The following is a 14,381-nucleotide window of genomic DNA, read 5'->3' as shown; positions in this document are numbered from 1 at the left end:
CTTGTATATTATATTATAATCAATACCATCACTACACGATCATAAAGGCTTTCAAACTAATCACCCTATATTAGCGATAAATCGAACATATACAGTATTTTCTCATCAGTTGTTCTTGCTCGTAAATGTAAAGTAATTTGTCAATTATAGAACGTTTGTTCTATTTCGATGCTCATAAATATATTGATATTATTAGTTTGCTCAAATGCATTTCAATGATATCATTCGAGTTTTGTTTCATTCATCCCGAGCTTCTTCAAATATGCGAGTGACTTCAGATCGCTGACTTTAAGCCGCAACCTCGCACCCACATTTTCTGTCCCCACAAATTTAGATAACTCCCACTTAATTGCTCCTAGCAAGCCGAATGATTTAATGTTGCTTGCCGAAGAACCATCCTCATTCCATAGCGACCGTCTTTCCCGTTTTAGATCTTCAAATTTGTCATTCAATACACCTTGTGCCCCTTTAATGCATGCGGATAGGATGTCAGCGAATTGGATATGTCCAGTTATCTCTTCGATCAACATTTCTGTGAATTTTTCGTGTACTTGCGTAACTGTTACGGCAGTTGCATACGGTCTTCGCGTTACCTACAAAATAATAACAGTGTAAATTACTCGGTAGAGTTTGTTTGATAAATGAATTGATATACCTCGCACATTTTGTCGAAGTAGTCAGTCGCCAGTATTTTGTAGAACTGCTGCAGCTTAGACATCAGGTTTTCCTGCATGGAAAACCCTACGTTGCAAATGTATTTGCTTTCCCATGATAAGAGCGTGATACATTGTTAGTCTGCAAATTATTATCATGCAAGTCACCTTGTTTCGTAAGTTGTTTGCCTTTACTCTTGCATAATGACCTTCGATATCATCACTCAGGCCGGCCTGGTGTTCCTTAAATTCTTTATCAGGCGGGCTTATATGGGATCGATATATTTTTAAAGCGTTCTCTTTGGCCTTTATGTGCTTGGCGTCGAGTTCCCTTTCGGAAACATACTGGTGTTGTTACCTATATATAATGGTACATCGTTTTGGTGTTAACTGTAAATCGGTAAAAAATACTTAAAATACAGGCGCGTTATGACTGATGTCCAATTCCATATAACTCTATATTTGAATGTGATTGGCCACACCTATAACTAACTGTTTAAATTACCATCTATTATGCTTATTATAAACAGTGACGTGTGTGCAAGCGTGTCATGTCAACTAGCATTATTTTGTACAAACAGTTCTGTGTTTTGTTTAAAGAAATGTCCACTTTATTTTCTAAGAAAGTTGTACTCAGATACTTATATACACGTAGCTGTATATATCAAATTATAAAGCATTATGTTACCGAGAAATTATCTTGAAAGTATATCTTTCCCAGTGACACTCGCTTCGTGAAAAATTGGTTCACAATTTGCGCCTGAAAATACTCTGACATTATACATTAGCATGTATAAAGGTTCATTACCTTAAAATATATACAAAGTAATATATTTTACCGCAAGCTTCTTTGGTAGCTGCCATAATACTATAAAACGTGTATTGTTCTAAATACCTTCAAAGATTCATTTTGTGTTAGCATTGCTTGTGCTTCACAGTCGGCAAAAATCATTATTTTGTCTATGCTTGATTTCGTTATTGCCTCTCCCTTGTCGGAGCTCAGTTCCTCTATAACTGCAAGTGCAGCTTTTGTTGCTTCCGCATGAGCTTTCTTGATTACGTCCTCGTTCATGTAGCGGTCTGGAGTTAACTTAATATCAAGCAAATTATTTCAATTTTTATGATGCATAACGTTAAATCAAACAGAAAAATCATCAGTGTAATTTACGTAAATACTTACGTTTTGGAGTTTACCTCTGTAGTCTTCTATGCCCCTTTCAACAATCTTTGATACTTCATTCTGTTCAGTTTTCTTAAAAAGACGTTTGTTTTTAATAAAATCTTTTGAAAAATTATTTAAAGGAACTTTTTATTGAAAAAAAAATGTTTCAAGTTTTTTTAAACCAGTTTCGCAGTAAAATTAGTTTTTAAGTATATAGAGCGTACCTGATTTCGCATTTGAAAGGCACAAAAATGTTTCTTAATTCTCGTCAGTAGCTCATCTCGAATATTTAATCGAAGTTGTGTCTCTTTAAGGGGCGTCGATTTGTCAAACATATAAAACACACGTGTCACTAAATCGTTGTGAATACTGTTTAGGTTTTCGGCGTAGCATTTGGTAGCCTGTATAAATATATATATCTTGATTTTACTGATGTGGTTATAAAAACTCACCCTTCCCTGAAGTATAGTATACAGCGTGGGAAAGATGAGATATCTTTTTATTTGATTTTCTCGTCCCGTTTGGTAGTAAACAAAGAACACTAAAAAATTATAAAAGCTTATCACGACCCCAGTTGAGCGTTGTTAATTGTGTATAAAAACAAAATATTTGGATCTTATGTGCTTGTCCCATCTTCCCCCACCCTACTATCTATATACAATCCTACTCTATATATGATGTACTTTTTCTCAGTACAGGTAAAAAAACTTCTTTAATAAATTAAATTGTATAATACCTTGGTCATTTTCGATGAATATTTTTTCAATAACGCTTTCGCCAATAAATTCAATTCTCTCTCTTCTATCGCCTGGAAATGCAACAAGTTTAAGGTGGATTCCCAAACCTTGTAGAATAGACCAAACACGTAAACTAATACACAGTTCGGTTTATGCCATATGCCATACTCTAAAGAAATCTCGCTGTTTTGCAGACGAAACATCCGTAATTTTCAAGCTTACGTTTATTTCCAACCCCCATGAAAATGCGCTGTTCAAAATTTATGTAATAGAATCAGCAACGGAATAGTTTTAGGATAATTTAAGTTTCCAACCCCTCGGGTGTTGTTTTCTTCCTCAAACTCTTTATGTTTCAATTCAACTTCAGCTACAAAAGCTTCGTCACATTGAACTTCGAGACGCTTGTCGCATTTCCGAGTCAAAATCTGAAACTCGAGGCAAGCTTTGGATGTCGCATTTTCCACCGCTTCTCCAATACTGTTCAAGTATTTTCCACCTGCATACTGTAAAAGAAATTGGGTGTATGAGGTGTATTATACCGCCGCCGGTATGTCTTTGGTGTGCTATCATAGATTGCTTCAACACACAAACATGAAATACATGGTTATTAGAAACAGTGTTTATAAACTATGATAAATGTTTTACGAATAAACCATAGCTTACAATACCTTGTCCAGTTCTTGTTTATATACATACGATGCGCGGACTGCTTGCTCCCGAATGAAAAGCATCCAAGACCCCTTGAAACAGGAATGGTGCCGTTAGGTGATGATACAACTTGGCACTACTTTTCCACAATACCTTTCTCGTATCATTATTGGATCTTATTCTGAGAAATGCCAGTGTAATATTTTTCTCCATCTCTGCCCGGTTTGCTGAGCTTTCTTCTTTATTATCAAAGATGTCGTATGTATCGTATTCCTTCAACGCCTTAGCCCGGCATTCTTTATGAAGTTCCTCCAACAGTATTGCATCTATATAATCGTCTCCCACCTGCGTTAATAAATACCAATATGTTTAGAAAATCGTTCACGCCCGAACAGTGCAATCATTTCTCTTTGTAGTTTTAATGTGTGTAGGGCTCGAACACGGATACCCTGGGTCACTACAGGGCATTTTATTGCATACAGCTCCTATACTTTGATGTAATACAACAATTAAAGACGATCCGTGTGCTAACATGTTCCTTGAGGTGTTAGCACTGTCCGGCCGAACAGCAATGTATTTCAATAACTATGATACGAAAACGCAAACACTAACTTTCTTTTCCATATTTCGTTTGTATTCTTCCTCCAACTGTTTAATTTTCCCCAAAAATGCGACTTTTTCGTTGGTCTGAAATAGTATTTGGTTTTGCTACTAATGAAAACAACGTAGCTTCTATACTTCACCTCAACCATAGTTCCAACTTTAGGCATGTTTCCGCTGCTAAATATTTTCGTGCATTCTATAGCTAGAGCAGTAAGTTGGTCTCCTGTTACCACCGATCCACCAAGTGTCTTTGTTATCAAATTCTCCTTATCAAACAGACGCTTCCCGAGTGCTTTCACCTCTTTTAGAAAATCTTCATCAATATCTATTTGAATAAATGTTTAATTTATAATTGGCTTTAATATTGGTACCTAGTGTGTAGGCCTATACGCATGGTGTAGTTTGACAGACTTTCTTAAGTTACTCCTATGCCACTTAATATAATTTATTTTTGTGCAACTCTTTAACTTAGTTCGTATTTTTCTGATGTTCATGTTTTAGCTTCACATGAGTTGACCCCTTTAACTTTAAGCCTGCATTTTATGCAAGTATATACTAAAATGCTCGCCAATAGCTAAGTACCTGGTACTTACAATTTAGCTGAAAATGTTCTATTTGGGTGAGCCTATGAGATTTGGGTGCGGCCTATATGAGATAATATATGTAGATATAGTTACCAGCGAATTTTAATTTATTTGTTTCTTCTGCTTTTCTTCTGCTGACTTTTTTGCCAGGGTGTGGAAACAAAGTGCAACTCACATCAGAAAAACTCTTCCTTAAGTTTTGTCTTGTCGACTTGTTTTCCGCTACCTGAACTTCCATCACAGTTTTCAGATACTTTGCCCCTCCACCAAACCCACTTTCGAAGTCCACATTTTCCCAATTACGAATCAAAAACATAATACCCTGGGGAATGAATGCCACTTATTTTTCCTCGCGTGACTAATGGGTTTAGGAGATGTCCTTTGATCGGCTTGTCCAAGAAACACACATAGTGGTGGCAGCATGGAGCCGGTATTTCTTCAGTAGTTAGGTGGTCAACGCTCGAACCACTACTGTGTCAGCTATATCGTTTTGTGTATGTCTTACATTTAATGGCTTACCTGGAAATGCGAAGCAGAATGGGCCGTATGTCCTTTCTTTTCCACTGCATACTTCGCATAGTTTGTGAATATCTAAAAGGAAAGCGTTTAAGCGTCAGGATTCTATTGCACACACTACTACAGCATATTTTATTTAATAGCTGTTATAAATATACTTTAAACCTACAGTCAGGTATATATCGTTCAAGTCACATGATATAAACATCCTACACAACGTATTAATATTAACTTTGAACATACTGCTAGAAGCATGTATATGACCTATCGATGATTACGTTCGTCGCAGTACATCATACTTGCAAGTGCTGGAGATCAGTTTCTAGAATTTGCCCTGACAAGTTATAGATTTGCACCGAACTTAGTATGGTGCTCATTGCAAATATAATCGAGCAGTCTTTGGCGCTGGTTTTTGTATCAAACGTTCCTTGGGTGTCCATTAGGAATACAGCAACCTTCTACAAATACAGCAAAGTGTGAGATCACCCGTTAAGCTATGAGATAACACATCACGATTTATTTAAATACACTCACTTCGCCATCTGCATTCGTCAACATAAACGGTTTGTTGGTTATGTGGATACCGACAGTGTTCCTTTTCACCCCACCTCTCCATTTAAAAGTGTCCATCACACACACATCTTTGTCGAAAAAACTGTTTGACTGTACATGAAAAAAACTTCAAAACGTGATAAAATTCTAAAATATATTCTGTATTGCGTATATTATATCCTGTGGCGTGACACACCATGAAACCTGAGATTTAGGCTAATATATGGGCCCACTACCGCCAATACTTATATGATGTGGAAGACCCTTCACACAAGCTGTTTAAAAAGTGACAGGGTTCCTTAAACTGGTACCGTAAAACGAGTTTAACTGTACTGTCTATAGCTTTTAAATATCATTGTTAGTGACACATTTTGGCAAAAATGTGACCTTGATATGTCAAACAAATCTACATGCGCGATTACAATGTTAAGTTAAGATTATAAAACTAGACAAATTTCATATTAAAACAAACAGAGTACCTGGTTTGACAGCAGGTATTGTGTCAGTAAACTTAAGATAAAAGATTTTCCTTTTCGAAATGAACCCGCTATGCTAATAATTGCAACAGGGCAGTTTCGAACATCGTTAAAAATCTCTTCAATTACGTCATATTTTAATCGAAATCCCTCTCCCTTTTTATTCATCTGTAATATCTGCACTGCTTTATATTCTGCAAAGTAACATAAGAAATGATTCACTGTTCCAATCTTTTTCGATTGTTCCAACTTTATCTAGCGAAATACGCCAGGGAACCTATTGAATTTAGGCCAGAGTTGACCATTGCCTCTAGGATTTATTAAATAGGTCACATATTAAATGAATACGAGACGTTACTTACCCTCTATTGATTCTTGTAAACTTTCCATTCCCGCCATCGTGTTCAAAATTTTATTCAGAAATAACAAAAACGTTCTTTCGACAAACTATTTAACTATCCCTTCACAAGCGCTTTATTGTGTACAACTCTTTTTTTTAGTATTGACTGCTATTGTGTTTGCTTCATGTATAAATGGTGAACTTGCAATTATGTCTTATCGCATGCTGGTGTCTGCTGCCTATATGGTTTTAAATATTTGTACAGATCAGAACTCCAAAGCTTTTTTACGACTTACCAAACGACCGGCGGTAACATTTCTATATGCGGCATTGGTATGTACACAATAATAAATCATTTGCATGTAACTTTTATACCGTACAAAACATGTTTTTTAAACACGCCAAACTATTAAAACAACCTTTTGACGCTCGTTAATCCGCATAACATAGGTTCTTCAAACAGCCGATGTTGTATATTTACGATTTTATGAGAAGAAAGGCATGACCTTGCAAAATGTTATCAGCTTTAATTTGTTTGATATGTCGCAATTTACACAGTAGTTCCCCTCGATATACAACCGTCTGCTTGTGTTGTATAAGTTTAAACGTTATGGCACCTGCTTTAAATTGCTTAAGCGGTGATTTTGAAGGGATGTTACCGTATATTAAAAATGATTTCATATGTATAATATTACAATCAGTTCCAACAAGGCCCGCCACAGTTTTTCGGTGCAACATAATTTACATTGAACGACAGATTATATAAATACATTTACACATATCGGTAATGATAAGCTTTAAGAATACACAGTTTTCATTAGATCGTAAATCACCTTAATTTAAATAAATCACCCTATTAATGTACACACGTGCTGTGTTATTTATTCACCACCTAACCCCAAAGCTTTGAGATGGGCAATCGACTTGAGATCTTTTACAAGATACAGTAGTTTCGTTGGAGATTTTCCTGCGAACAATCCCAGCTTCTTTCCTATTTTTCCGAACACTCCAACAGAATGAGCGGGTGATCCGTCCTTATTCCAAAGCGAGCTTCTTGCCTTGGCTTCGTCAAACTTTGCACTTAGTGTCTTTTCGCTTAACGCAATGCACTGTGCTCGTACATTCTTGTTCTCGACTACATTTTCTATTTCCAGCTCGATCGCGTGTGTAAACATCTCGTGTGTTTCTGTCACCATGACCCAATCCACATATCGTTTGCTCATAACCTATTCAAACGGGAATATTAGCTCTAAGAGTCTAACTACTGGTAAAGGTAACTGTACCCGACATATCATGTTTAAGTACTCCGTTGCCAGTATCTTGCAGAACTTGTCCAGTTCCTCTGAAATCTAATGAGCATTTATTTGTTAAGGGTAATAATTTTATGAAGCCGTAGAAAATGATGCTTTTATATATACATTCAGAACCAACCTTGTTACTCCTGTTAATTTCCTTTACTTTTTCAAACAGGCCAGCAATGTCCTCTGTTAGAGCATCGAGATGTTGTTTATATTCTTTAAAAGATTGTCTCACTCTTCTGTCATAAGCATTTAGTGTAGATGTTTTGGTCGCAAGGTGTATCTTTTCCAGCTTCGGCTCGTCCAAGTATGTTTCTTTGTTCTGTGTGGTGTAAAAAGTCTGCGTGATGTAGAACGGGGCTTTCAATAGAGTTAATGAGTTTGTCTATCCGTATACGGTTTCATTTTTTTGCATATAATAAGTTATATTAGAATCTTCCCACCTCGGTCATAATTGTAAAGTAAGTTTCCGCTAAACTTGTTCGTAACTGAAGGACACCGTTTTTTGTTTCAGCCTGTTAAAAAAAATTCAGAAAAATTTGTAAAAACATTTTATTACGATTATCTCGCTATGAAACGTATTACAGACCTTTCGCGCTTGATTTTCGACCCGAATGTTTTTAAACTCACTGTCAAATACAGAGGAAAGTCGTCTACGAGATGATCTAGCGACCCATGCTTTACCGTCACTCATGTTGTTCACCACTTCCATGGCCTTCTCGGTCGCTAGCTCATGAGCAGAGGTTATTTCTTCTTTCTCCTTATATCCGTCGGACGTTCGCTGTAACAATAATTTGGATTTGCCAATATAAATTTTCGAGCACTTTGAAAGTAATGTCACTTCTTGTTTCCGTAATTACAAAAGAATGAATGCTCCGCACAAAAATTGAGCAGAAAGAATGCAGGCTTGCCACTTGGCTTTAAATAATTACGCTTGGCATATTGAATACCTGTTGCATTTCTTCCAAGTACTTTTCCTTGGCTTTTTCAATTATTTCTTTTGATTTAAGTTCCATTTGTTCCTGCAGAATTTTTAAAATTTGAAATTTTGCTATATCGTCATGTCATACCAGCACAATTGCAACATCATTCTTACACTATATGCGGCGTAAGTCAACATATTACGGAACATCTAGGCCTAATATATTAGTTCGAAACACGATAGAGACATTTCAAAAGATATTCACACATATCTTACTTGGTGTTTCAATTGTTCACTTTCAAACTCTTCAAATTTATGCATGAATATACGTTGTATTGCGTCCATGCATTCTCCAACAACAGAAACATCGAATGTTTGATTTGCCCACTGCACAAAACTGGATCGAGATCTTTTAAATTCTCTTTCGTATATTGCCATGTCTTCTTCATTCACATTGTCTGCCAACTTAAAACAAGAAAATTGCATTGGAGATGCGTTTTCTCATGTCGTAAAACACCTCGAGTACTGATGTAGGCCTATACCTTTTTCACGAGTTGAACTTTGTAGTCTTGTGCTGCATCAGCTGCACGTTTGCATATTTCCACTTTCACTGAACCCTGCTCAATGATAAACAAAACATTAAACCTTATTTAAGACAGGGTGAATTATGGATTATCAAACTGTAAGTTTTATCGAAATACCTATCTTCGTGGCAACTCGTATGTTGGCAAAAGGATTAGAAAACATGACCCTCCCCTCACCCGTTTTATAACAGTCGTTGCCACGCCACACGATGATAACTAAATGACGGTAACTAAGTTTTTTATTTATTTATTAATTTTTTGAATATGATCCGATTAACAAGTCATTGTCAGATTTGAAGCAGCATCTACAAAATCTACCTTGTGTTTTTTATTTTTTTCTGATAGTCTCAAATGTGCAAGTCGAAAAACATCTTCCATTTTCTCTCGGTAAGTTTTACTCTCATCATCGTCGAAGATATCTTCAACATCTTTGTCAAATTTCTTTAAAGCCTCGGCAAGACGTTCATCATGCAGTTGTCCTAACTTCTTTGGGTCAATGTACTTGCCACCAACCTGCAAAGGGTATGTTGTTAAAGCATCAGATTGGATTAATATTAAACTGCTAAGCAAACAAACCTTCGTTTCCATGGCTGCTATGGACTCTACTTCAATTTGCTTGATTTGTTTAATCTTCTCAGTTTTTTTGCTGGCCTAATCAGATAACAAGATCAACCCATATGAATTTTTATCTTTCAAAACACAATATTACCACATGAAAAGCTTCCACTTTCGGCATTTTTCCGCTGCTTAGTATTTTTGAATATTCTATAGCAAGGTCAATGAATTGTTCGCCAGTTACGATTTTTCCGTTTAATCGCTTTATCACCAATCGATCGGGACTAAATAAGTATCTGGCAACTTCGTCAACTTGTTGTAAAAAATCGTCATCCATATCTGCGTTAGCGGTAAATGAATTAACATTTAAATATAGACAACTTCTAAATATTCCGTAAATTCTGTATTTCCGTTGTTTCAATTCTTCATCGCCCTACTCATTTTAAATTCTTGTTATTTATATATTGTAATAAATAAAAGTAAGAAAACCCTTTAAGGGAACTCCACTGTCGTCACTTTCTTTCCTTTTAGCCACTTTCTTTCCCGGGTGTTCCATTGGGAAGCAAGCAACTTCGGAAAATGATTTGCTTATATTCTGGCGAACAGATTTGTTTTCCTGAATATGAGATTTCATAACAGTTTCAAGGTATTTTGCACCACCCTTAAAACTGCTTTCAAAATCTGCATTTTCCCAGTTTCTGATGAGCAATATTAGACTCTATATAAAAATGTTGTTAGGTTTTATATTCATTTGTTTACACGACTTAAAAATGCAATTGAACCTGAAACGGTGTAGTTGATGCATTAACGTGTTGCTTCTCTTCCGCAGCATACTTGGCGTATTTCGTGAAAACCTGTAAATAGTTTATATCAGTTATTTTAACACTGCTCAATCAACATTAAAGATGGGTTTTGCGTTTTTACTTCATGTAAATTGGATGTAGTATTTAAATTAAAAACTGTGATAATATCCTAAGACTAAACAACCTCAAAATGTTGAAGATCATTCTCCTGAATATGACCTGTCAAGTTATAGATTTGTACAGAACTTAGTAAAGTACTCAAAGCAAATATCGTCGAACAATCTTTGGCTGTTGTTTTCAAATCGAACATTCCTTGAGTATCCATCAAAAATACCGCCACTTTCTATTAAAGAAACTAAAACTAGTATTCGCGTTTGGGGTTTAGCAAAGAACGCCTATACCTTATTGTCGCTTGTTTCCAACATAAAAGGTTTGTTTGAGATGTGAATTCCAACCGTGTTTCTTTCAGTGCCTCCTTTCCACTCAAAAACCTTTTCAGGTTGGGTGTCGCCATTTTTGAACCAGGTTGGTGACTGTAGAAACCATATTTGCATTTATTATACAGTTCTAACGTGATAGCTATACCCTTTCGAAATATCTGTATTATCGGAACCATTTTGGCGTATCGTGGGTAACCCCTTGGTCACAAATTCTTTGTTTGAAAACGTTCTTCATATTCCTTTAAAGCTCGCTGTGATATTATCAGGTGAGACGTTTTTACACTTAACTTTAAAATTCATTCACCCTAACGTCGATTTACCCGGACCAGCACGTCATGGTTCTGACACAGTGTTACCGTATTAGTATGTAACAATTAGCCTATACGATATGCATGCTGAAAATAAAATGTACCTGGTTCTCCAGCAAGTAATGTGCGAGTAGGTTCAATAGAAATGACTTTCCTTTCCGAAACGGTCCAGCTATGCTAATTATCGCGACAGGAAAATCTCGAACATTATCAAAAATTTCTTCAAAAACGTCAAATATCCGTTCAAACCCTTGTCCATCTTCCTGCATATCCAATATAGGCACCGCCTTTATCTCTGTAATAAAATGCAGTTGCTTTTTTATGAGCGATATTTTATGTTCTAATTAAATGTTTACCTGCTTCGGAACCAACCAACGGTAATCGTCCTGACATACTTTAGTTTCTGCTCTTAGTTAAACTGTATAAATATCCTATCCTGAAACTGTGAGTATTTAAAAGGTAATTTATACATGCCCGCATATTCTCGTGCCAGTGAATTAAAGTCCCTACTAGGTAAACTAGAGAAGAAAGACCACGGCAGTCTGGTCAGTATGGCGGTAGGCCGTCAGATTAGCGTCCCGCACCACACACTTTTTAATACCCATAACTATACCCGTGTACTCTACACACGTTGCTACTACTCGCTTTTGTAAATTGTCTGTTACAACGATTACTTATCTAACTACTGCTAAACCTACACTGCAAGTACCACGTTTAAACCTCTCACACCAACCCTCTGTTTGCTCTGTTCAGTACTTTTTTTCGAGATCGCACCTGTCCCATCAACTGTCTTTAGCACCACCTACCACCATTTTGAGTTTTAAATATAGCGCGGATCCGGTGTTCTAGTAACTGCTGTTTTAAAACGTTTCCTTTGCCTCTTTGCTTTCTTCTTCCGATTTCAGCATCTTTGTAATTTTCGCCTGACTTCTGACTAATATATCACTGTCCAGTACTTCCTCTATGTGAAGCAGTTTAAAATATACACAACCATACGTGTTTATAAAAGGTAAAAAGTGTGGTGCCAGTACCACGCTTTGACATATTTCATTAATTATCTGTTGAAAATAGGTTGTCAGTTTCGTGGTTAGTTTTCTCAACTCTTTTTATCGCCACCTAGAAAGTTTTGTCTTGCATAATATAGAGCAAAAATCGTTTTTATTTGAGCAACATTCATCTTTGGTTTGTCTGGCAGCAACATCATATATATAATGATTATTGTTTGTTCTGATAAACAAAGAGCCTGGCGCCTAAAATTGGCTTCTGTGGTCGTACCCTAGTTACAAACTCTTGCTACCGATGCTATCGGTTATTAACTGACAAATATTTAGCAGTAATTTAATTTTCTATGCCATTTTATCATTTTTGCGTTGAAGTGAAGAGTGATATATGCATTGCAAGTAATATAAATATAAGAGTGATTTGGGACTGTAGAATGATGAATAATCACGTGCAGCTCGGAAACGATTTGTTTTATATTATAATGGTTTAATCTTACTACGTTTGCTGTTACCATATACTCTTAAAAACAATTTTTTTGACTGGCTTTGAATTTATTTCGTTATTTTAAATCAGCTACGATTGCTTCAAGTATAAACATACCAAAATTGTATTGCGAAAATAAGTGTAGCTTTATACATATTTAATAATAAATCACAACATTGATTTAATTTTCTGCAAAAATTATCATTGCAAAATATAACTCTTATGTTATACCCGTGTACAATTCCCAGCTCAAAGACTTTTACAAAGTCGAGTTTATTTTGGTTTTCAATTCTTGCCCTTATTTCTTTGCCTTCATACTTCTCCTGAATAACGTAATTATAAATTATGGCTGCAAAAGATTTAGAAAAAGGATGCTCAACAAAATATGTTAAGGTGTTTATATAACTGTTTATTTCAGGAACCATTCGGGATCATAGTTGAAGTATTTTAAAACATGCGTACCACTTTAAATTGTTCGTATATTTTGAAAATATACGGTATACGTAGTTTAGACGCTGTTTTCCTGTCACGATCACCGCAAAGCCTCACCTGTTTTTTAGAGTTTCAGACTTAAATTCTTCTTGTTTACCTTCGAACACGATTCGTATTGCTTCGGCAAACTCTGCAACTAATTTAATGCCGAACTTGTTGCTTGCTGTACGAAAAAAATCGGAGCGAGATCTACTGAATGTTCTTTCTGCATGTCTGCTATAGGTTTCTTCATGAGCATATTGATCAATCTCCTTCGCACAATTTATAATGAATAGACTCAGAAAGCGTAACACAAAGGTCATTTACACAATACAGTAATCTGCATAAAAATGAAACGAAGCACTACCTTAATCAGATCTTCTTTACAAGCTTGTGCCATTAAAGATGCTTGGTCACATACCAGATTCTTTGTGAGAGCCTGCAGCAATTTTAATTATGTATTTGTTTCGAAACAATTTTGTTTTTACCTTTCTATTGTCGTTTTTAGAATGTATTATTATAAAAGCAACTCGAATGTTTTTCTCCATTTGCTTACGCAGGTCATTGCTTTCATCTTCCTCGAAATTATCGCTAACATATTTTTCATAATTTTTTAAAGCTTTGGCCAGATGTTCTCGTTGAATTTCTTCTAATTCTTTTGGGTCCATGTACTTGTCCCCAACCTGGAATAAAGCACCAGATTAGTTTAATATTAAACTGCTAAGCTAACAAACCTTCGTTTCCATGGCTGCTATGGACTCTACTTCAATTTGCTTGATTTGTTTAAAACATTCTGCTTTCTTGCTAGCCTAATCAGGTAACAAGATAAACCCATATGAATTTTTATCTTTCAAAACACAATATTACCACATGAAAAGCTTCCACTTTCGGCATTTTCCCACTGCTTAGTATCTTTGAATACTCTAAAGCAAGGTTAATGATTTGTTCGCCAGTTACGACTTTACCGTTTAATCGCTTTATCACCAGTCGATTGGGATGAAATAAGCATCTGGCAACTTCGTCAACTTGTTGTAAAAAATCGTCATCCATATCTGTGTTAATTATAGTGGTAAATGAATTAACATATAATTAAGAACCACTGCTAGAAATGCGGCAAATCCTGTTTGTTCGACCTGTTACTCAACCACATCCTTCGCCGCCGCATCATGCTGGTATTTATGTTATATATATATTTAGCAGAAGTAACTATAAACCTCCCAAGGAATTCGGCTGTCGTCACTTCT

The 14,381-nt window shown here is 35.9% G+C and overlaps 4 protein-coding genes across 6 annotated transcripts in view; 1 reads left to right on the top strand and 3 right to left on the bottom strand.

Annotated features, from left to right (window-relative positions):
- Positions 1–142: 142 nt before the first annotated feature.
- Positions 143–4,029, bottom strand: LOC100183836. Its single transcript, XM_026837667.1, has 13 exons — positions 3,944–4,029; positions 3,813–3,887; positions 3,354–3,545; positions 3,221–3,292; positions 2,867–3,055; positions 2,552–2,623; positions 2,040–2,216; positions 1,834–1,905; positions 1,549–1,743; positions 1,342–1,413; positions 822–1,011; positions 656–727; positions 143–593 (listed from the first exon to the last, which is right to left on the bottom strand). Exons 1-11 carry the CDS (start codon positions 3,968–3,970, stop codon positions 910–912), a joined length of 1,245 nt encoding a protein of 414 aa, XP_026693468.1. The 5' UTR covers positions 3,971–4,029; the 3' UTR covers positions 143–593; positions 656–727; positions 822–909.
- Positions 4,030–4,127: 98 nt separating this feature from the next.
- Positions 4,128–14,381, top strand: part of otp (transcription factor protein) — a 21,337-nt gene continuing 11,083 nt past the window's right edge. For both annotated transcript variants that reach the window (XM_009862516.3, XM_026837433.1), the window contains exon 1: positions 4,128–4,142. The gene's annotated coding sequence lies outside the window, so the exon portion shown is untranslated. The remainder of the gene's footprint in view (positions 4,143–14,381) is intronic.
- Positions 6,782–10,267, bottom strand: LOC113474872. Of its 2 annotated transcripts, none has more exons than XM_026837664.1 (12): positions 10,120–10,267; positions 9,785–9,969; positions 9,652–9,726; positions 9,394–9,588; positions 9,034–9,108; positions 8,768–8,956; positions 8,520–8,591; positions 8,159–8,350; positions 8,013–8,084; positions 7,703–7,909; positions 7,555–7,620; positions 6,782–7,497 (listed from the first exon to the last, which is right to left on the bottom strand). In XM_026837664.1, the coding sequence occupies exons 1-12, from the start codon at positions 10,262–10,264 to the stop codon at positions 7,153–7,155; spliced, it is 1,818 nt and encodes a 605-aa protein (XP_026693465.1). In that variant the 5' UTR covers positions 10,265–10,267; the 3' UTR covers positions 6,782–7,152. The 2 variants fall into 2 exon arrangements, with proteins under 2 accessions (XP_026693465.1, XP_026693466.1); XM_026837665.1 differs by having other exon boundaries at positions 7,703–7,891.
- LOC113474868 (atlastin-2-like) lies at positions 10,271–11,730 on the bottom strand (the record flags this gene model as incomplete). Its single annotated transcript, XM_026837634.1, has 6 exons — positions 11,538–11,730; positions 11,286–11,476; positions 10,835–10,966; positions 10,618–10,776; positions 10,413–10,484; positions 10,271–10,348 (listed from the first exon to the last, which is right to left on the bottom strand). Coding segments are annotated over exons 1-6 (669 nt in total), but the record flags the coding sequence as incomplete, so codon positions are not given.

The sequence above is a fragment of the Ciona intestinalis genome, chromosome 14, assembly GCF_000224145.3.
Source record: "Ciona intestinalis chromosome 14, KH, whole genome shotgun sequence".
Taxonomy (NCBI): Eukaryota; Metazoa; Chordata; class Ascidiacea; order Phlebobranchia; family Cionidae; genus Ciona; species Ciona intestinalis.
The sequence above is the reverse complement of the archived record's forward strand: the minus strand, read 5'-3'. Positions and strand labels throughout refer to the sequence as shown.

Bases quoted from the DNA above. Each gene is read 5' to 3' on its own strand.
- LOC100183836 (XM_026837667.1), bottom strand. From the start codon at position 3,970: ATGCCTAAAGTTGGAACTATGGTTGAG. The intron at 2,624-2,866 runs GTTGGAAACTTA...TTGCATTTCCAG, and splicing joins AAGAAAACAACACCCGAGGG to GCGATAGAAGAGAGAGAATT. The intron at 1,012-1,341 runs GTAACATAATGC...CATTATATATAG, and splicing joins ACTTTCAAGATAATTTCTCG to GTAACAACACCAGTATGTTT.
- LOC113474872 (XM_026837664.1), bottom strand. From the start codon at position 10,264: ATGAAATCTCATATTCAGGAAAACAAATCTGTTCGCCAGAATATAAGC. The intron at 8,592-8,767 runs GTAAGATATGTG...AAAATTCTGCAG, and splicing joins GTGAACAATTGAAACACCAA to GAACAAATGGAACTTAAATC. The intron at 7,498-7,554 runs GTACAGTTACCT...CCGTTTGAATAG, and splicing joins ACTTAAACATGATATGTCGG to GTTATGAGCAAACGATATGT.